Source organism: Cenococcum geophilum, assembly GCF_001692895.1.
Source record: "Cenococcum geophilum 1.58 unplaced genomic scaffold K441scaffold_1, whole genome shotgun sequence".
Lineage (NCBI taxonomy): Eukaryota > Fungi > Ascomycota > Dothideomycetes > Gloniales > Gloniaceae > Cenococcum > Cenococcum geophilum.
Genome location: NW_027137559.1, coordinates 6,123,118 through 6,144,238, shown reverse-complemented (window position 1 = coordinate 6,144,238; position 21,121 = coordinate 6,123,118). Strand labels below are relative to the sequence as shown.

Sequence of the window (21,121 nt, the reverse complement as noted above, 5' to 3'; positions counted from 1 at the left end):
GGGAGGAGGATAAAAGGATTAGATCTATACTACTAGATTAGTTAGACCTTGTTCTAAGCTAGCTGCTACTTAACCTTAAAACAGCAAATAATAACAGAAATACTATCCTTATTTAGACCTACCTCTTCTTACTGCGTAACCTACTCCTAAAAGTTTTTATTAAAACAGTTAGCCTCGTTAACAGTGATAGTACAGTACCAGCGTTTGTAGACGAAGACTCGCTTATAAAAAAGCATAATATTATAATAAAAAGACTCCTAGCCCTAAAAACACTCCGCCTTACTAACGGACTCCCGTCTAGCTTTATTACCCATTACTTTACAGTAAAAATAATAATTAGCCACCATACAGAATCCATGCTTTTCTATGTTACGAAGTTATTACCCTTAATACTAGTAATTCTTGGAATACCCTAGCTTAAAAAGCATAACCTAAAAATAGACTTCCCCGTCCTAGAGCTTAAGTTTAACTCTAATTACTATGCCTACAACTGTCTCCTATAGCATATCCCTAACTGTAACTAAGTAGCACTAAGCGGACGCATTACATAGCTAACGCTTAGATACCGACAGCTGACAGTAAAAGAAGTGCCTAATACTAGTAAACTAATATACACAGTAAACGAAGCGGAGATTCTAGAAGACTAGACCACCGCCCCATCCCTAAGAAAACAACTTTCTACTAAGTCCCACCGCAACTGTTTACCAAGTTCCACCGCAACTGTCTACCAAGTTCCACCGTAACTATCTACCAAGTTCCACCGCAATCCACCGTCTCCTACCCGTACTATAACACCACCAGAACTATAAGTCTCCCGTATATACCCGCTTAACCCAGGTTAGGCAATAAGATACCTAACTTTAAGACATTTGCTATACGCATATACGACCGCATGTATAATAGCTAAGGCTGTTATAGCCAAGGCTAAAACTAGAGTAATTAAGACCTCCCCCCCGCAACGCCCAACCTCATACCCATCTCCCGCGCGTACCGTGCAGGGCCGCCGCCTTATTTCCGTCCCCCCGGGCCGACTAAGTTGTACTAGCCTAACTATAGCACTAAGGAACCAGATACGCCCTAACCTGGACAACATTAAATACACTTATGCTGTTAATTTCACCCAGTTCTGTAAATAAAAAGGCGTAAAGGTAATAAGGATCTATATAGCGGAGCTAGTAGAACTAGTTAAATAAGAACACTAATAGCTGCTTAAGGAGCTGCCTATAGGCCTAATAGAAGTACCGAACCTATTAGAAAGGTCTTTTCGCTGGCTAGTGGAAGGCGACTATATAATGGAGGAAGCCCGTAAAGCGCTACCCCCTTATTTTTATAACTTCCTTAAGATAAACCTTAAAACCGAGTCTAAGCTCCTACGCTAAAAGATAGTTAATACTAATATTGAGAAGTTCCTAAAAGGTAAGCCAGGATTAACCTATAAAGATATTTTATAACGCTTACTAAAAGAGTTCCGCGAACATATTAAACACTTTCTCCCTAAGAATATAGATAAGCTACCCCCTTACCGACCATGGGACTATAAAATTAAGATTATACCCGGAAAGTAAGCCCTATACTATAAAAACAGACCACTCTTACCCGCTAAACTTATATATGTAAAGAGGTGGATTAACAAAATACTAGATAAGGGTTTTATCTGCGAGTCAACCTTACTAGCCACCGTACCACTCCTCCTTGCTGCGAAACCTGGCGGCGGTATATAAATCTACTATAACTACTAAGGCCTAAATACAGTTACTATTAAGAATCGATACCCATTGCCACTAGTCTACAAGACACTTAACGCACTCTATAGTGCTAAGTACTTTACTAAGCTTAACGTAATTACTGTGTTTAACCAGATCTGGATCGCGGAAGGCTATAAATAGCTTATAGCATTTATTACCCGATTTGGACTCTATAAGATATTAGTTACACTATTTAGTCTCTATAACGCGCCCGCTACGTTTTAGAACTATATTAACTATGTCTTACACAACGCCCTTAACAACTACTGCACTGCGTACCTTAATAATGTCCTTATCTTCTCTAAAACACGTGCCGAGCACATAAAATATATAAATGAAATTATCTAGAGACTTAGTAATGCCGGACTCCAGATTAATATTAATAAGTTTAAGTTTTATACTACTAAAACAAAATACCTTAGCCTAATTATCTTAACTAACGGCATAACTATGGACCCTAAGAAGGTGCAGGCCTTGTAGGAATAGAAGGACCCAACGTTAATAAAGGAACTATAGCAGTTTCTTAGCTTCGCGAACTTCTACTAATGATTTATCCAAAGCTATTCTAAGATAGTTGAGCCTATAACTAGGCTACTAAAGAAGAGTACTAGCTAGTTATGGGGCCCTGATCAAACAGAAGCGTTCTAGACCCTAAAAACAGCATTTACCATAGCACCGGTCTTAGCATATTACGACTATATAAAGAAGACTGTGGTAGAGATAGACGCCTTAAACTAGGCTTTAGGTAGAGTGCTCTACTAAGCTAATAAAAATAACAAGCTTAAGCTAGTCACATTCTTCTCTGCTAAGCACTTAGCCCCTAAATATAACTATAAAATATACAACAAGGAGCTCCTGGCAATAGTTAAGGTACTAGAAGAATGGTGCCCCGAACTGCAAGGAACTAAGCAGCTATTTGAAATTATTACGGACTATAAGAACCTCCAGACCTTTATAATAATGAAACAACTAAACTAGTGCCAAGTCCGCTGGGCTAAGTTCCTTTCCTAATTTAACTTTGTTATTACCTATAGGCCTAGCACTAAAGCTATAATCCTAGATGCTCTTAGCCGCCTCCTAGGCGTAATACCCGCTAATGCTGGTGACGAACGTCTACGACACTAAGACCGCGTTATCTTACTACTGAAGAAAGTCGACCCCGCTATTCTAGAAGAGCTACTAAGCGAATCCCAAGACTAGAGCGTTAAAGACTTTATAGCAGTAATGGACCTAAAGCCTAAGAAAAAACCCCTTAAGGAGCTTATTAAGAATGCCTATAAGGAGAATAAACTTGCTAGGGATATGTTGACTACGCTACGCAAACGGGAAGGCTGTAAAGCACGCCGTTGGCCCAAGTAGATTAGGAAGTTACTCCGCTGTAATAAATCCGAATGTTTAATTATTAACGGCCTAATCTACTATAGGAATTGAGTATTTGTCCCTAATTCGCCTAAACTCTGACTAGAAGTTGCATATTGTATGTATAGTTTGGGTCCTGCGGGCTACCTAGGCCGCGTTAAGACACTAGACCTCCTTAATTAAACCTATTAGTGGCCAGGTATTTTATAGTTCACAGCTACCTTTATAAAAGACTGCGCTCTCTACTTCCGTATAAAGACCCCACGCTTAGCACCGCCTGGTTTCCTAAAACTACTAGAACTACCAGTCCGCCCGTAGACTGATATCTCTATTAACCACGTTGTTGACCTGCCTAAGTGCCTTCGTAACGGCAAAATATATAGATACATCTTTGTCGTTGTTAACCGCCTAATAAAGATAAGACACTTTATTCCTGTTACTAGCCTAGACACTAAGGAGCTTATTAAAGCATTTATCTATACTGTCTATAAGTTATACGGTGCTCCGAATACTATTATTTCCGATAGAGGCTCTTTATTCGTTTCTGACTTCTAGCGTCGCCTAAACTAGCGCCTAAAGGTAACCCTAAGCCCTAGTTTTGTATGGCACCCTAAAACAAATAGCTAAACCGAGATTATTAATGCAGCAATAAATAAGTACCTATGTGCCTTCGTGAGCTTCACCTAAGATGACTAGGTAGATTGGCTCCCCCTTACTAAGTTCGCTATAAATAACTAGGTTAACAAGACCACGGGATTCTTACCGTTCTTTGCTAACTATAGCTATAACCTATGTCTGGGCGTTAAACTAGTGGGCCCCTAGCTATTAGCCCTGTCTATATATATAAAGAAAGAGTACCTATAAGCTGATACTATTGCGAACCGCTTTAAGCGTATCCTAACTTAGCTTAAGGCCCTAGCCCGTATCTCCTAGTAACGCTATAAAGATAACGCCAATACAAAACGGGACGAAGGTATAATATTTAAAAAGGATGATATGGTTATGGTTAGCCTTAAAAATATAAAGATTAACCGGCCTAAGAGGAAGTGGGATAACAATTGGGATGGACCTTAGCCCGTCTTAGCTACCTATAGAGGGGTAGTTATAGTGGACCTCCTAGACCATATTCGCGTTAATAAGTCTTTCTATATGTTAAAAGTCCGCCTCTGGTTCCCTAAGGAGATCCCTAGCTAAGCACGCATTAATAAGGAGGAATGTCGTAACGTTACAGGCAGGATAGCTAAAAGGGATAATAACGGCAATATTATAGATAAGTGGGAATTTAAGAAGATCCTTAATGTACATGATAAATAAAGGGACGAGCATGGCTTAACATACTGTATTAAGTGGAAGTATTATAATAAAGAAACCTAGGAACCTAAGAAATCCCTAAAAGGGTGTAAGCGCGCACTACTTAAGTTCTATAAGCAATACCTTAAGAAGCTAGGACCCCTAGACTAGGTATAAGATAAGGGAGAGTTGTTATGCCGAGGTCGATTATGTAATGGTTGAGATGTTATAGAACTTTAACCGCCGGTTGAAGTTATCTAATTAGTTAGATTCTTGCAAAAGGCGCAGCGCTAGACCAATTTAGATGGCGGTGTGGAATTCTGCTAACTCTATTTACTAAGCTGACTAATTAGGATTTTCTATTCCCGGGATGGAAAATCGCGTATTGCCTGTTTTTGGAGTTACCTGTTTAGTTTGGGGACTAAACCTTTTAGGGGAGGGGAGTACTGTTACGGCACTGACTTGCTATATACTGTTCCATACTGTCTTGTACTATTTCCTACCGTTAGCTAGCCCACCACTAGCGCCTCGGCGGCTGGCCCTACTATTTATATACGATACCCCTTTTCACCTTCTTCTCCTCTTTATACCACAACGTAGTTATTTGGTCTACTTTATTGCAGCACTATGACAGCAGAACACTTTATAGAAGATTTCTATAAGGGAATGACTTAAGGACATAATAGAGCCGCGGGCTTAGTATTAAGACTATAGGAGGAATATATTATTAATAAAATTTAGGGCTTAGCATAAAAAGTTATAAAGGAATATTTAGATTACTAAAGAAATAAATTAATGAGGTATAAGCCATATAGAGGGCTATAACCTATTAAAATACCAGAGAGACTATAGGAGGTCATATTATAGGACTTTATTATTAAGTTACTAAAGTTAAGAGATCCTATTACTGGATAAGATTATAACGCGATCTTAGTAATAGTAAATAAGCTTATAAAGTAGGGATACTTTATAGCATACATAGAAGAAATATTAGTAAAAGATATCGCTAGAATCTATATTAAAGAAGTATTTATAAAACATGGAGCACTAAGCAAGATTATATTGGATAGAGATCTAAGATTCGTAGCAGTATTTTAGAAGATATTCTTAGCGGAGCAAGGAGTTAGAGCAGTAACTTCTACCGTATATTATCTACAGATAGATAGTTAAACAGAGAGATTAAATTAGATACTAGAATAGTATTTAAGGCATTATATTAATCATACATAGAATAATTAGGTATTACTATTACCAGTTATATAGTTTATATATAATATAACACTATAAGAAGGAATAGGCACATTACTATTTAAGGCGAATTATAGATATAAGCCAAGAATATTATTATTACTATAGTAAGTAAAGAAAGAATAAAGACGTTAATAAATCTTTATGCAGACCTTATAGAATTAGNAAAGAAAGTATAANANANAATAAANANGTACTATAANNCTAANANATCTAAGGGACTAGATCTTAAGGAGGGAGATAAAGTATAGCTACTATATAAAAATTTTAAGAGTCGACAACTAAGCAAGAAGTTAAACTATGTTAGACTAGGACCTTTTAAAATTACGTAAAGGATTTTACCGGTTACGTTTAAGTTAAACCTACCAGCTAAAATAAAGATTTACCCTATATAGTATATCGTAATACTAAAGCCAGCATACGGGAATGTTAAGCCACTAGTTTATAAAGTAGATATATATAGAGGATAGGAAGAAGACAAATAGTAAGTTTTAAAAATCGTTAGTTATAAGGACATTAACAATAAAATATAGTACGAAGTTAAGTGGATAGGCTATAATAAGACTACCTAGAAGCTATTAGAAAATTTAAAGAACGCTATAGAAAAGGTATAAGAGTATTAGAAGAGATTAGGTTAGGCAGTATTAATAAAAAAGGATTACTAAAAAATAAATTACCTAAGGGGGACCTAAGAAAAGCAGTTGCCGAACTACTTAGATCTATTTCCTTCTTAGCTAGAAGAAAATCTGTTTTTTTATTACTAAGTTCCTATAGACCCTATTCTATAAGCTTCTACTCCTTAAAACAGACCTTTTTACGAACCTTTTTAAGACGGAGTAACTGAGCGGACGCCGCAATATAGGCCTTAAGAGCCTTCTACTCTATATTACGAGAACATTTTAACTTAATAAGGGCTTAAGACAGTTTACTATCTAGCCGCGCAGTAGTAGATTAAATATAAGACCCTAAAATAAATCAGTTAAGGAACTAGACGACTATTAAAAGTAATAGGTCGCGTATATTTAGTATTAAAGACAGAGTAAACGTTACAGGACGAACGAATATTTACTTTAGTGCACTCTAAGTAAGAGGACAGTTATTACGAAGATGGACTTACTAACGTAATATAAACTAACCCCTCTTTTAAATAATAAGAATATGGAAACGGTATAATCTTACTAAGAGATAATATTATAGTAATAGTACGAGCACGACGTTATACTTGCGAAGAAGAAAGAACTTTAGGTATAATAAGTAACAATATTAACCAAATTAATTAGACGGATATTACACCTCTAGTAAACAACTTAAAGATATTAGGAATCTTTAAGAATAAAGATAAAAAGGAGGGAGATAGTGTTACGGACGCTTTAAATATAATATTATAACTACTTAAAGGAGAGTTAAAAGAAGCTAGTTAGTTAATTTAGGCATAGTCTAAAATAGAGCCGATAGAGCTATATAATAAGGAATAGTAACTAAGGTTATATAATGTTATACGCAGTATATATAGTGTATAAAGGGAACGTATATATAATATATATAACACGTATATTACGTATAAGAAGGATTTTATAGGAGTACAGTTATATATTTAAGGACCCTTAGTCCCTACCTAGATAGTTCCTTCCTTATAGTAATTCTTAGAATATAATTAGAGTTAATCTGTTAGGCAACTACTCTACTAGTTATTATTACATTATTAACTTTAATTTGCATTACCTACACACCTAGCCTATTAATAATCCTATCGTAGTACTTGCTACAAGGTTCCGTTATAGGTAGAGTGCCTACTAAAAGCTATAGACACCTAAGGCCTTAAGCTGGCCACCCCCCCCTAGAGTAATTATATAGTAATAAGGACCTGCTAAAAATATAATTAACCTTATATTTATAGACAAAGGCCTATACTAGAAACTTAAAAGGTATAACCCTAAAGAAGAATAGGCACTTACTTTAAACTATATCCCCATCTAAATACAGCTAGATTTAGATATTAAGGCGTAACTAAATAGTAAAAGATACGTAATAAGGATGCTTAAGGTAAATGGTTTTCTTAATACAGTTAAATAACAACTCTAAGACCTAAAAAAAATCCACCTAATACTAAATAAGCGAGGCTTATTAGCTACCCCTAAGGAAATTAACTAAAGACTAGAAAGGATCTAGGCAGCAATTAAAAATAGGCTAGAAGAGTACTGCCCGGTTTTAAAACCGGGCCCCTATACGCGATACGTATAGTCCGTATAATACGCAGTTCTTATAGCTAGCCAATAATAAGTAAGAAGGAAATATATAAGTAGCTATAACCCTAAAGATAAGAGATAATATAAAGACATAAGAAACTAGTTAAAGAATACCCTAAAAAAAGAAGTAAGGAATAACTAGAGATAGTTTATAAATAAGTATACTTTTAACCTAAGCCTCCCCTATAATAAGGGCCTATAGGCTATAATAAAATGGGTAAAGAAAAAGGTAGGGCAACTAGTAAAAGATTTATATTTACTACCCTTATAAAGAGTAGGGGAATTATAGGCCACTAATAATAATAATAAGAAGGTAAAGATCTTTATAGAAAGGTTCTTCCCCTAACCGGCTCTAGTAGACCTTAGTAACATTATAGGTAAAATATTAGTAACTTGCTTACGGGTTAACAGTAATATAATAATAGAGGAAATGGCCAGAACTATTAGCCGCCTTTTAAATAATATAGTACTAGGACTAGATATAATTCTAAATAAGGCCTTAAAGACCTATAAACCACTTATAGCACCCTAGCTTATAGATATAGTTAGAGCATACTTTACTATAAGCTACTACCTATAACTTAGAAGATCTATAACAACGGTTATCCTATAAAAAGAAGGTAAAATAGATTACTTAATCCTAGGAAGCTACTGCCCTATTGCCCTAGAAAATACCCTTAGTAAGATCTTAAAAAAGGTAATAGCGGACCACATAGTAAACACGGCTAAGAAATACGCCCTACTACCATAGAGCTAAATAGGGGTAAGAAAGAACCGCTTAACACTATTAGCACTTACGCTACTCACTACTACCATTAAATCTATATAGGCGATGCGAAGGGACTTTATAGTATTAATGCTTAGCCTAAATATTAGTGGCGCCTATAATAACATACCCCATAAGCGTTTCCTATATATCCTTAGGGTAAAAGGCTTCCTAGAATAGATTATATAATTTATTTAAGGGTTTATAGGTTAGAAGGAAACATTACTAGTCTTTAGCGGATACTAGAGCCCCCCTATTATAGTTATAATAGAAATACTATAAGGATTACCCCTCTCGCCTATACTCTTCCTTTTCTTTATAAGTAACCTACTTAACTCCTTTAAGAAAGGGGCGACCTAGGGGATAGGCTTCGTTAATAATACAAACCTAATTATATACGGGCCATTAGCCGTAAAGAATTGCAGAATGCTAGAGAAAGCTTATAATACCTATATAGAATAGGCAAGACAATATAGAGTCTAATTCTTACCAGAGAAATACTAGCTAATCTATTTTATAAGAAAACGTAACTAATCTGCAAATCTTTAGTATATAATCTATATCTAAAACTTTAGGGGTTAACTAGTTTAGGGCCTAAGGGTATTAGGAGTATAGGTAAATAGTAAGCTCCGGTAGAGCGTATATGCGGCGTAAGCGGCCTATAAGGGCTAAGTATAGTATATCGTATTATCTAGGATTGTTAATTCTATATAGGGCCCATACTTTTAAAGGTCACGCCTACTATATATAGTAGTTATCTGGCTAACCATAACGTATAGGTCTAGTATTTAGGCCATTAGAGAATCTAAAAAAGGCCCCCCTAAGTTACTNCTTAAACTACTCTAAAAGGTCTAAATAGCCTACCTCTAGAGTATAATAGGCGGATATAAGCGAACGGCTATAGTACTGCTTAAGAAGGAAGCCAATATTCCCCCCCTATAACTATATATTAAACCCGCTATAATATAAAGAGCCTAAAATAAACGCAACTCTAATATTATAAAGTATATTAAGANACGCCTAAATAAACTATAGAGGGACCCTAAGGCGCCCTATAGAAGAATAAACTAATAACCCTAAAGTAGGGAAGACATATTAGAGAAATAGGTAAAGAAAGTAAAAGAAGAATAGTGCTGCTTTAGGGCCCAGGCCTATATAAAGGAGGAAGGGAGACGCGTAAGAGGCTAGTAAAGATAATAGTAAGAGAGAAAAAGGAGCTAAAGTAAAGTATAAAAGAATGTTAGGAAACTATCTACCGTAATATAATACTGGTTAAACTAACGCTAGAGAGGTATATAGGAGTTAAAGTTATAGAGGCTAACTAAGGTAAGAGGAACCTAAGCTGTAGCATAGTTAACGCTATAGGGGGTAAACACTCTAGGGCTCTAAGAAGGCCTAACGAAGGCAGAAAATATAATAGTAATATTCTTAAGAACAGGAATAATAGGACTAAAAAACTGGCTTTACTAAATGGGTGTTTTAGTAGGTAGCCTAAGATATAAATATAGCTAGCTAAGACAGACACTAAAATATATAATACTGCTATACCCCTTACGCATTAACTAAAAAGTAATACTTTTAGTAGCTAGTATAGAGAACTATAATACACTGCTCTTAATATAAACAGGCCTTAAGGCGGTTACCTAGTGGCTTATTAGCTAAAATATACTAAACTAGTTCTAGGTTATAAGGGAAATAGTAATAAAGGGTAGGGGGCGAGTAATGGGCGCCCCCTAATAACTCTATAGTAGTAGAGTAAAGTTTATAATACTAGCGCGTCCATAGGCTTATTACGGCAGCAGTAGTTCCTAAAGAGGTTAAAAAGTAAGGTAGTAAAAGCACTATAGGTAACTTATAGGCGCCTTATAGGCGAGTTTTAAAAGGCAGGGAGATAGATTATAGGGTTTTCTTAAATAGAGTTTTCTCCCTATATATATATAAGGAGTAGTCCGCGTAGGCCTAATAGGGATCTAAATTGGACGTTAAGCAATAAATTATTATATTCCTATAACTAAGGTATACCTAATACTACCTTATCCTATCCTAATAGTAGGATATTAAAAGATATTTTAATCCGTCTCCCTTTAATAATTATCTAAATAGGTCCTGTTTTAAGGTTAATAATGCTTCCTCTATAGGTTATTAAATCTCCTAAAATTATAACTAATAGGTAAGATTATTCCTTCTATCTATAAAGTAATCCTATTTTTTTTTAACTGCTACTAATAAGATATAGTTTCTTATTGCTCTATTATCTATTAGTGCTTTAAACTATTAATCTTACTAATTAACTTATAAACTTAGGTATTATCCTTAAATTCCTTTAAGGGTCTAAGGCTTTATTACTAGCTCCCTTTAGTTTTATAGGCCTCTACTTTTCCTAACTATTAGCTACTTAATCCTTATATACTTAGCTTACTCTTTAGCTAATACCTAGTTTGCTTCTTATCCTCTATATACTATAAATACGTACTCTCTAGGTATTCCTACTACTATTATCTATTTAGGCATTCTTCTATAAGGAATCTTCCTAGTTAAAGTATTAAGTCCCCTAACTTTTAAACTTCTATTAGATGCCATCTATATATATACTTAGTATTTCTATATTATTACTTATCTATCGCCTAATATATCCTTATAAGGTACTTCTAATTCTTTTCTTTTAGATTCTTATATATTTTATATATATATTTTATATATATTATTTATATATATAATCTATAATAGTATATAGTATACTAGGTGCTTTAGGTTAACTCTTAACTTATCTTTATTTTTAAGTTTAAACCTTTACTATATTAATCTAAACGTTATAACTTCGTTTATAGGTACTAAGATACGCCTTTTACTTCTCTAGTCCTCTAATTATTCCTCTAGATCCTTTAATATTATAATTAAGGCTCCCTTAATATAAGTTATAGCCTTCTTAGTAATTAGGTAGTCCTAAATAACTTACTTATCTAACTATATATAGAAATCTTTCTACTTATTATTATATCGCTGCCTATACTACTTTTAGTATAGCTGCTAAAGTATATATAGCTTATCCGTAAGAAAGTATCTTCTTATTACTATATCGTAACAGCCCTTTATATATCGTTCTTTAAACCTAGTAAGGATCTCTAAATTCTCTTTATTTTCTAGTTTAATAAGCTATTTAGCTCTTAGCGTACCTACCCTAGGCCTATTAGTAATTCTTTATATAGGTGCTCCGTCCCTTATATAACCTAGTATACTAGATTTCTAGTCTAGTTTCTATTCTTGCTATATAAGGATTCTTTATTTAAACTCCTTTATATTTTCTTTTAGTTTTCGCCTTATAAGTAGATCCTTAAAGTCTTTTTACTTCTTAATCTTAGTTTATTTAATAGTCCTTATTTATATTTAGAAATCTTAGTCCTATATAAATCTTAATCCTAAGCTTACTTCTATCTTAAGCTTAGCTCCAGCCTTAGTTTAACTAGGCTTCTATAGTATTCTTATCTTATCTTAAGAGTTTTAAATCTTACTTATCTTATTTTAAGAATCTTATACCTTTAAGAAACTCCGTCCTAAGCTTATTTATATATTACTAAACTAAGCCGTTACTCTACTCTATTGGTTGTCGTCTATTATAGGTCCTTAAGCTTATCTTATCTCGTCTTAAGAATCTTAAGCCTATAGCCTTTTGCCTTTATTAAGTGCCGAAGCAGTTTATTATTCTACTTCTTTTACGTCTTATAAAGCGATAGATATTGTATTTAATAAGGTCTTAATCCCTACTAATATTCCCTATTCTATAGTGGAATTATCCTTTACCTCTTTTATAATATCTCCAAGGTCTATATACTTTTAGTAAGCTACTTTTATTGCCTTATTATTACTAAATATTTCGCCTATATTAAATTTATCGTCCTTAATATCCAATCTGCGAGATAGTTTATTAGTTCCTCTAAACTCTAATAATTTTAGCTCCTGTGGCTAATAGCTTACGCTATACTTAGCGTCCTTATAAATTTAGTATACGTTATTATAACAAAACGCAAAACTTTTAATTAAACACTCTTTTATTTCTCGTAGTATACTATCGTCCCTCTATATATATATATCTTCTACTAGTCTTATTCCTTTTACTATATAGTAACTCTAACTACTTCTATAGTCTCTAATAAAATAACCTTATTTTCTATAATTTATATAAGTGTAAGAGTATATATATTAGATCCCGCCGCGCTTACAAATAAGTTCGCAAGCACTCCGTGTCTTTTTGGCCGAATGGCGACGTTAGGGCGGGAAACGTTACAATAAGCTTCTTCTTTAAACCATTTTTCTTGCTATAAAGTCCGCCTAAACGTCTTCTGCTATTAAGATCCCTAGTTTAGCCTCTACTCCTTAGACCTTTAATTACTTAATTCTTATTTTCTGGGTTTCTATAGTCGTTTATTCTATTTTTGGTTTTCTTTAGTATTACTTAGGTCTATTAGCTCTGCACTATACTATAGTTTCTAACTTTAACCTTATTATTACGTACTCTGCGCCTTATATAACTATAGAACTCTATCCTAACCCTTCTTAGTCTGCTTTTTTTAGTAGATTATATTATTGATCTTAATTACTTAATTAATTAAATCCCTAAAAGTATCCGCATCTTCTATTAGGATAATTATATCCTAGACTTTCGCCTTAAGTCCTTACTTATACTATACTATAAGCGCCTTATTATTCTATTTAACCTATATTACTAATATTTAAAACTATATTATATACTTAATTACTAAAGTTCTTTATACTAGGTTTTAATGTTTTTATTCTACCGTAGTAGTTACCTTTAGGTCTTTAAATATCTATATTAAGCGTTCTATAAACCCGTTTTAACCTAAGAATATATATCATACCTCCTAGCTAGTAGTTATTATACTATACTCCTATACCTCCGTAAGGTAAGGCTTAAACTACTTAAGTATCCTTCCTGTTAAGAACAATCCTACATAAGCGACTTAATCTATAGGCGTTTCTAGTTTAACTCCTTCCTATATAACCTTAAAGTGTATTTATATAAGGAATCCCTTAAGCTTTAACTTTTCTCCTAAGAATCGCTTAATTAAGGGTAACTTAACCTTAGCTGCTCCGATCCTATTAATACTTTTTTTTTAAATATCCTATTATTATCTATTAATTAATTAACTATTTCCTATAGCTGTTTAACAGTAACTAGTTAAGAGTTAGTGTCTGCTATACTAGTGTCGTCACCTAATCCTAAAGTAGTTACTGCTGTTAACGCTATTATAGCTACTGCTTTTAGTAGTATGTTATTTAACTTTATTAATACTATAACCTTAGTAGTAAATATATAACGAAGCCTTATAGTAGGAACTACGGTAGACTTATTAATAGGCTAGGTATATAGGTAAACAAGAAGTTAATAACGTAATAATAACTAGTAAAGTAGTTGCCTAATAGATTAACTCTAATTATATTCTAAGATTTACTATAAAGAAGAGAAACTATCTATAGAGACCGTACGTCCTTAAATATATAACTCCTCCTTATAGTAAAGGTTAAGTACATTAGTACGTTAGTACGTTAGTATATTATATTCCCACGTTCCCACGTTCCTACGTTTCGAACTTATAACGTAACTAGCTATATAACTTAGCTACCCCTTATCCTATAGCTTAATGGGTTCTAGCGCCTCCTATACTATCTTAACTAACCCGTTTATATCTATTCTTAGTAGTCGCACTACTACTAATATAAGGTCTATAATACCTTATAATAACTTCCTAATATCTATTTTAAAGGAGATTAGTATAGGGCTCTTAACTTTCTAAACTTAGGCTTAGGGAAGCTCCTATTATAGAGGTAGTATTAGTATTAATAGCTAGTATAGGCTTTCTAATAAGGCTTAGGTCTTAAGTTAGTAGTTAGGTTAAATTACTTAAAGGGGTAAGCCCGCTTAGCTTATAAGTAGTTTATATACTACTACTATACTAATTATAGGCTAGTGGTCTTTTAGGAGGGTTCTAGTTAATTTCCTAATTAGATATATTAATATATTTCTCTAGCATTTCTAGCTTAAAGGAAGATCTTAAAGTTACCTCTAGCGCTTAATTTTCTAATTAGCTTAGGTAGGGCTAGAGGGGTTCTAGCTGCTTTTTAGTAGTATTATAACCGTTATAAAGGGTATTTATATTTTCCTTAGCGTTGCCGGTAACTGTAGGTATATAAGAGTCTTTAAGCTCTTAGAGCATCTAGGTATTAGGGCTTATTTAGCTATCTTACCTAGAGGGTTATATTATCGCAATCTCTCGCTATTAGAGGGACCTTCCTGCCTTGCCGCGACGGCTTTCTATAAGGTGTCTGTGGAGTTCCTATTCGGGTTATCGCGAGATTTTAAAGGAGGATAGTAGTTATAAATAAAAGATATAAATAAATAATCTGGTCCTTAAAGCCAACTACTCTTCTAAAAAGGAGTAGAAAGGATTTATATGTAAGGGGACTTTGTAGATAGGGGGCTATAAGGACACGATTGTGGAATAGGATAGATTGGTAAGAGAGACGAATCCTTGAGGAGGTAAGGCCTTGGGGATCGTGGAGACTATATACTACGGGCACGTGCCTCCGGCACGTGACCGGCGACCATCCGAGGGGCGTCCGGGGGTTGTCCTGAGGGCAACCCGAGGTGTCCGCAATAATATCCCTTACAGTACCCGATTGGCTCGGTCGGACATATTAGCTTACTGTCGTGATAGATGATAGTGATAGGAAGGGAACGGGTGAGAGGCAGCTTCCAGGCAACTCCAGGCAATGAAAACTGGGCACGTGGTCATAGACACTTCTAGAAACCTACCGCTACGCGCCACAGTCGTTCTAAAAGGCTGATCCGAAAGCATAATAGCGTCGAAATATAATACAATTTAATACCGGATAATGTAAGCACACTAATGAACGCCAAGTCGCGCTAAAACACCACGCCACGTTGGGTAGCCCCCCCTCCGCCCGGCGAAACTCCCGGAATGTATGTTCCTCAGGTCAGAGTAGCCTTCAAGGCTTGGAGCCATATTCTTTCTCCATAGAACTTTCCCCCTAGCACTCCGAACTTTGAAGAGACTCCCACAGTCGCGATTGAGCAGGGGGGAGCAGCTGAAGCAGCGATCGATGGCGTCAACGAAACGATCGACAGCATGACCAACACCGCGGTAGTTCTCGTTGCAGACTGGTTTCCTGGAGGAGAAATGGCTGTAGAACAGTGACACATCGACCATATCTTTATAGGCTTGCGAGGGAGACTTCAGAGGTCTAAACCATAAATTCGTCTCGCGACGAGGTGCGTCTCTCCACCCAGGGACGGACATTAGTAAAATTTAACTTCGACCTTAGTTTCCCGGCCGATAATAAATAAACAGCGGGCAGCTGCGTTGCTTCCTCTCCGTTGCCCTCGACCACTTCTAAATCAACGTCACTTCAGCCAGCTGTTCTGTATGCATGGTATGGATAGCATTAATGGGGCGAGTTCGGTGCGAATGGAATATCCATCTAGACGCCCCAATGCAGTTTAGGACGCAAGGGTGGAAGGATCCGAAGCAGGGTGCAGATAATATCGCAAATACTTTAGAGGAAGGGGTGAAGTGGATTGATACTTGGTTTGAGGAGTGTATTAATGGGCTTCGAGCTGAATAAACCACTCTTCAGCAGTGGCACAGCTGGACATATGGACATAGTAAGGAGGGACCGGCGGAATACTGACGGGGTTCTAATGAGATGGGCCTTATTATTTTTGGCGTGACAGGATGGATGTTGTTGAGTTTTGGTCAATAGCGTATACTACTTTCGTGCCTGATTGCCATCAAGGTTCCTCGACGCTGACAGCCCAGGTCTGAAAGCCTGAGAACTCATTTTCTTGCTTGAAACTAACTGCTCACTTCGTTAGCCGCTACAATAAACCTCACTTACCATTAGTTTTTTACACAATTTCGAAGCAGCAATGTCACTTGTCACGCTCAAGCATTCCGATAGCTCTAGGGAAGACGCGGTGGATAGAAATGAAGGATCTCTAGCCGTCACCCCTCATCATGCCCTCCAAGCCACAGTTGGGAGGACACAACCTTTGACCGAAACAGCTGATGATATCAAGAAAAAAATAGATAATGTTCCAAAACTAGCTGATCCCCAGCGAGAGTTGAATCGGAAATCCACAATCAAAAAACTCTACGAGCTGAGAGTTTGCTCTAAGGGCATGGGTGCCTTTGCAACCCAAGACATAAAGCGCGGAAAGCGTATTCTTGCTGACATTCCACTACTCACGATTCCGAAGGCACGTTACTTCAATGTTGATATCAAAGAGGCCTTTGCGAAACTTTCGCCAGAAGACAAGAAGCGCTACTTCGAATTGCATTCTGCACATGGACAAAGCACCTCAAACTGGCCTCAAAGCATCCACCCAAATATCTCTCTAAGCGAGCGAGTGCGCATTGAAGAACAGCACGACGCACGTACAGACAAAGAGGCAAGTCTGATGTCAATTTTCCAGACCAACTGCATGGAGATGGAACAAGGTGCTGCGGTCTTTTACGAAGCTGCGCGCTTCAACCATTCCTGTAACGCAAACGCGTTTTTCTCCTGGAATGCACGCATCGACAAAGAAACCATTCACGCTACCATGGATATTAAGGTGGGCGAGGAGATCACACTGTGCTACTGCGACCCGCACCACGATACTGCGTTGCGACGGTGGGAGCTGAAGCACTACGGTTTTGAGTGTGGCTGCCCTGCGTGCGAGGATTCGAGCGATCCAGACTCGTTCGCGGCTATCAGCGCGCAGAGGAGATACAGACTGCGTGAACTGGATGATGTGATGTCCGGAATTCGATCCCGCAACCTCAACTCTCCAGCTTCGCCTTCAGAGCCACTATTGACATGTCTCCTAGAAATGGCGGCATTGCAGTTAAATGAAGGCTTGTGGACTGCTGAACTAGCGCACACGTAAGTCTTATCATTTATCAGATTCAACAATTCATGCATAGACGTGGACAAATGCGAAGATTACTGGTTATAACCAAGAATGTCCTACATTGCACTTGCTAATCATTAATATCTAGTTATTTAGACATCGCTATCATCTGCGAGGCTAAAGGGGACCTAGACAATGCTCTCAGTGCGGCTCGAAAGGCTCTCCAGGTCACCTTTGACTGCCGCGGCCCAGATTGCGAGGATATTCGCTACTACATTAGTGCTGTGCGTCGGGTGAAGCAGAGCATGAACGCATTGAATAGTGGTGGCGACTGAAATGGTACTACAAGATTTCTTCACGACTTGGCAGCTGCCCTCAGGGGCCTAGCTCATCGACTTTGATCACTGGGTGCTGGAGTAGATCAATTGATCAGTCATAAGGGATGCCTCATAATATGTTTCAAGGCGGTATTTCGGTGGATTGGATTCAGGTAATTCCATTAGGATCCGCGAGTGGAATCGAAGGGTAGAAACAGGGGTTTCAGGCACGCCTCTCAGCGGCGGCAGTAGCGGCGGATAGCCCAAGAATCAGTACTGCAGGGAATTTTGGATTCTCTAGAAGTAAGTGTGGAAGGGTTGCATAGTGAAATCCTGATCTGATGTTGAAACTGGGGCTCTGCCGTGTCCAGCACGGATTGGGCAATGGCCTTGCTTAGCGCCCGCCAGCGCCCTGACGCAGCGCAACAGCAGCTCTCTGAAACTGCGATGACACAAAGCCCTTCCACAGGAGGAGTAGCTGGTAAGATCAGCACGAGATGCACCGCTGAGAATCAGCTAGCTTAGGAGACAATGAGGCGGCGAGAGGCGACGAGAAGACGGCGCCACCTGTTCATGTGCGAAGAGGCCTGGAACTAGCCATGCTTTCGCTGACATCACCTTCGCCTCCAGCTCTTTCTCTTTCTCAATTAACCCACGTACATTCTACTGCTTCCGTGCTAAACCACACACCCTAGCATCCTTCGATCCTTCAGAATACTCTATACTTACTTCAATAAATTCAACAATTCTTAACATGGCGGCTTCATTAGAACCCACCGTGGACAAATCCTTCACAGCCTCTGAAGCGATCTCCAAGCCAGCAATGGAGCACGCGTCTACGGCACCATCGTCGAATCCTGAACCGGAGCCGGAACTAGATTTTCAAGGCGATGTTCTAGTCTCCAACGACATTCCCACGCAAACTGACCTAGACAAATGCGCCGATCTACTTGTGCTGGACGCGCAAGGAACGTCGCGGCCGTTTAAGACGCTTTACGCGGGGGAAGGCGTTGCGCCACGGCAATTAATTATTTTCGTGCGACATTTCTTTTGCGGAGTAAGTATATCTCTTCCCGATGCCATACGGTATGGACTGGACTGGATGCAAGAGTACCCTCGCGGAATTGCTCTGGAATACTTCGGCCTAGATTGAGAGCATGGCAAGTTCCTCACGGGATATAAGGCCCCTCACGCTGCTTGTTCTGGAAGAATTTAAGTAATTGGTCAATTATTCTAGAATGCCTCCCCGGTTCAATCAGGGTAGAAGAGCTATCTGAACAATTCGCACCGAACAGTCGAAAGCACTTGACGACGCATCTACACACTAGATCTGCTTCAACCTACTGTTTAGAAAAAGCAACACAGCTAACTCTACCTTCATAGAATTGCCAGGAATACCTCCGCACTCTCGCGTCCTCGGTAACTCCCGAAGCACTTCTCACGTTACCTACACCAACCTTCATAACCGTCATCGGCTGTGGCCGCCCGGAGCTTATCGATATGTACGCCGCTACAACCGGTTGCCCATTCCCAATCTACGCCGACCCGACGCGCAAACTCTACGACTACCTTGGCATGGGGCGCACTCTTGACTTGGGCAAGAAGAAGCCGGACTACATTCAGAGTAATCTATTCGCGACCACTGTGCAAAGCATCGCGCAAGTGCTCAAGACCGGCCGTGATGGACTCAAGGGCGGAGATTTCAAACAAGTTGGTGGGGAGTTTATGTTCGAGGAAGAGAAGGTGGTGTGGTGTCATCGGATGCGGAATACCCGAGATCACGCTCAGGTGCCTGAGTTGAGAAGGATAATAGGTCTGGATGATGCAAAACCGCCAATACGCAAGCGATGGAGCCATGGGATAAAAGAAATTAAGCAACGCAATACTAGCTGGGGGAAGGGCAAAGAACCAAAGGAAGGAAGACGCAGCGGCAGTAGGCCAAGGCTGAGTGGAGAGAAGGTTGAAGAGAAGAGGGCAGAGGAAGAGAAAGCCGTAGAAAACGAAAAGAAGGAAAACATGCCTCCTGCTTCTAATGATGTTGCGACGACTTGAAGGATATGCATGAGGACATTGGCCTCCAGCTTGTGATGAAATGATGAGCGCTAGTAGAGGCTTGGCGAAGACATTTTTTATTCCTGTTTACCGTGGATACGGATACCCATTGGCATTGGAGTGTAAATTTGTATTTCTAGGGTTATTGTGCATAGATAGTGTTGAGGTTACTCTATGCTATCTTACCTTTTGAATGAGTAAAATTCAGAAAGCTAGTGAATGATTTATATGAGTTATTTGCTTTGTTTAACTCGCTTGAAGTACTATTTCAAAATATCTTAGAATTGGAGAATATCGTAAATAGCCTTGAAACTCATGATCGGTGTCTACCCAATTTGGTATAGCGCCGTTTAAACAACTTAGGAACCCCAAATTCATGATCTCTTTCTTCTTTCTTGTACACATACTAACTCCAATTATACACCCACACACTATCTAGCCCTAAGTACAACCACAGCTCGCCCCCAAATCCTTCCCATCCTGGATACACGCACAGGTATGTGAGCCTGGCATCTCATGACCAGCACAACCAGAAAAACAACAGCGCCAATAACCTGTCTCGCACCTCGCGCAGTCCTTGTAGACTTTGCATTCTTGTGCTGTGCTATCGACTACATAGCCTTAGTTAATAAAATTTGCTGAACGGGTGTGGCAGCTCGACTTACGCGTGAGCCTCGCAACACCCCGGTCGTTGACTAACAGTCCAACCTGTACTTCGTCGGCACCAGATGCAGGGGCAGCCAGAATAGAAGGAAGACTAGCTAAACCGATGAGGGAGAAGAGGGTGTGTTGGAACTTCATAGTAGGAATGGTTCAGCCTAATTACCGAGAATTGAATTGTTGTCCCGCAGCCTAAGCAATCGATGAGGCCTTAAGGTTATAAGAATGCTGGCTATCAGGAGACATTGGCTTGTTTTTATATCTCGATTTAAACGGCTCAGTGCGCAGCCAAGTTTCATTGTTACAGCTAAGATTCTGCTGGAACAGCATGCTCGGGGTCATAGTTATTGTAGTATCGGCGACGCCGACGCTGGCGGTCAAGTTTTATAACATTCCTCTAACGTACACTTTTGAAGCCCAATGCTTTTAGAATATGTTCACTGCTAGCTATCGCTTGAGAAGCTATAGAGTATGGCAGAAAACTAAGTTCGCTGAGCAAGAACACAGCA

The 21,121-nt window shown here is 38.1% G+C and overlaps 3 protein-coding genes across 3 annotated transcripts; 2 read left to right on the top strand and 1 right to left on the bottom strand.

Moving 5' to 3' along the window:
• Window positions 1-16,869: 16,869 nt before the first annotated feature.
• On the top strand, window positions 16,870-17,918 carry K441DRAFT_683573 (SET domain-containing protein; the record flags this gene model as incomplete). Its single annotated transcript, XM_067651703.1, has 2 exons — window positions 16,870-17,615; window positions 17,732-17,918. 2 exons carry the CDS (start codon window positions 16,870-16,872, stop codon window positions 17,916-17,918), a joined length of 933 nt encoding a protein of 310 aa, XP_067510663.1.
• Window positions 17,919-18,732: 814 nt separating this feature from the next.
• K441DRAFT_488081 (uncharacterized protein) lies at window positions 18,733-19,838 on the top strand (the record flags this gene model as incomplete). The annotated part of the gene is made up of 2 exons (XM_067641958.1): window positions 18,733-18,957; window positions 19,284-19,838. Coding segments are annotated over 2 exons (780 nt in total), but the record flags the coding sequence as incomplete, so codon positions are not given.
• A 355-nt stretch (window positions 19,839-20,193) lies between these two features.
• On the bottom strand, window positions 20,194-20,827 carry K441DRAFT_650780 (uncharacterized protein). The gene is made up of 2 exons (XM_067647095.1): window positions 20,618-20,827; window positions 20,194-20,563 (listed from the first exon to the last, which is right to left on the bottom strand). The coding sequence occupies exons 1-2, from the start codon at window positions 20,751-20,753 to the stop codon at window positions 20,394-20,396; spliced, it is 306 nt and encodes a 101-aa protein (XP_067510661.1). The 5' UTR covers window positions 20,754-20,827; the 3' UTR covers window positions 20,194-20,393.
• Between the last annotated feature and the right edge of the window lie 294 nt (window positions 20,828-21,121).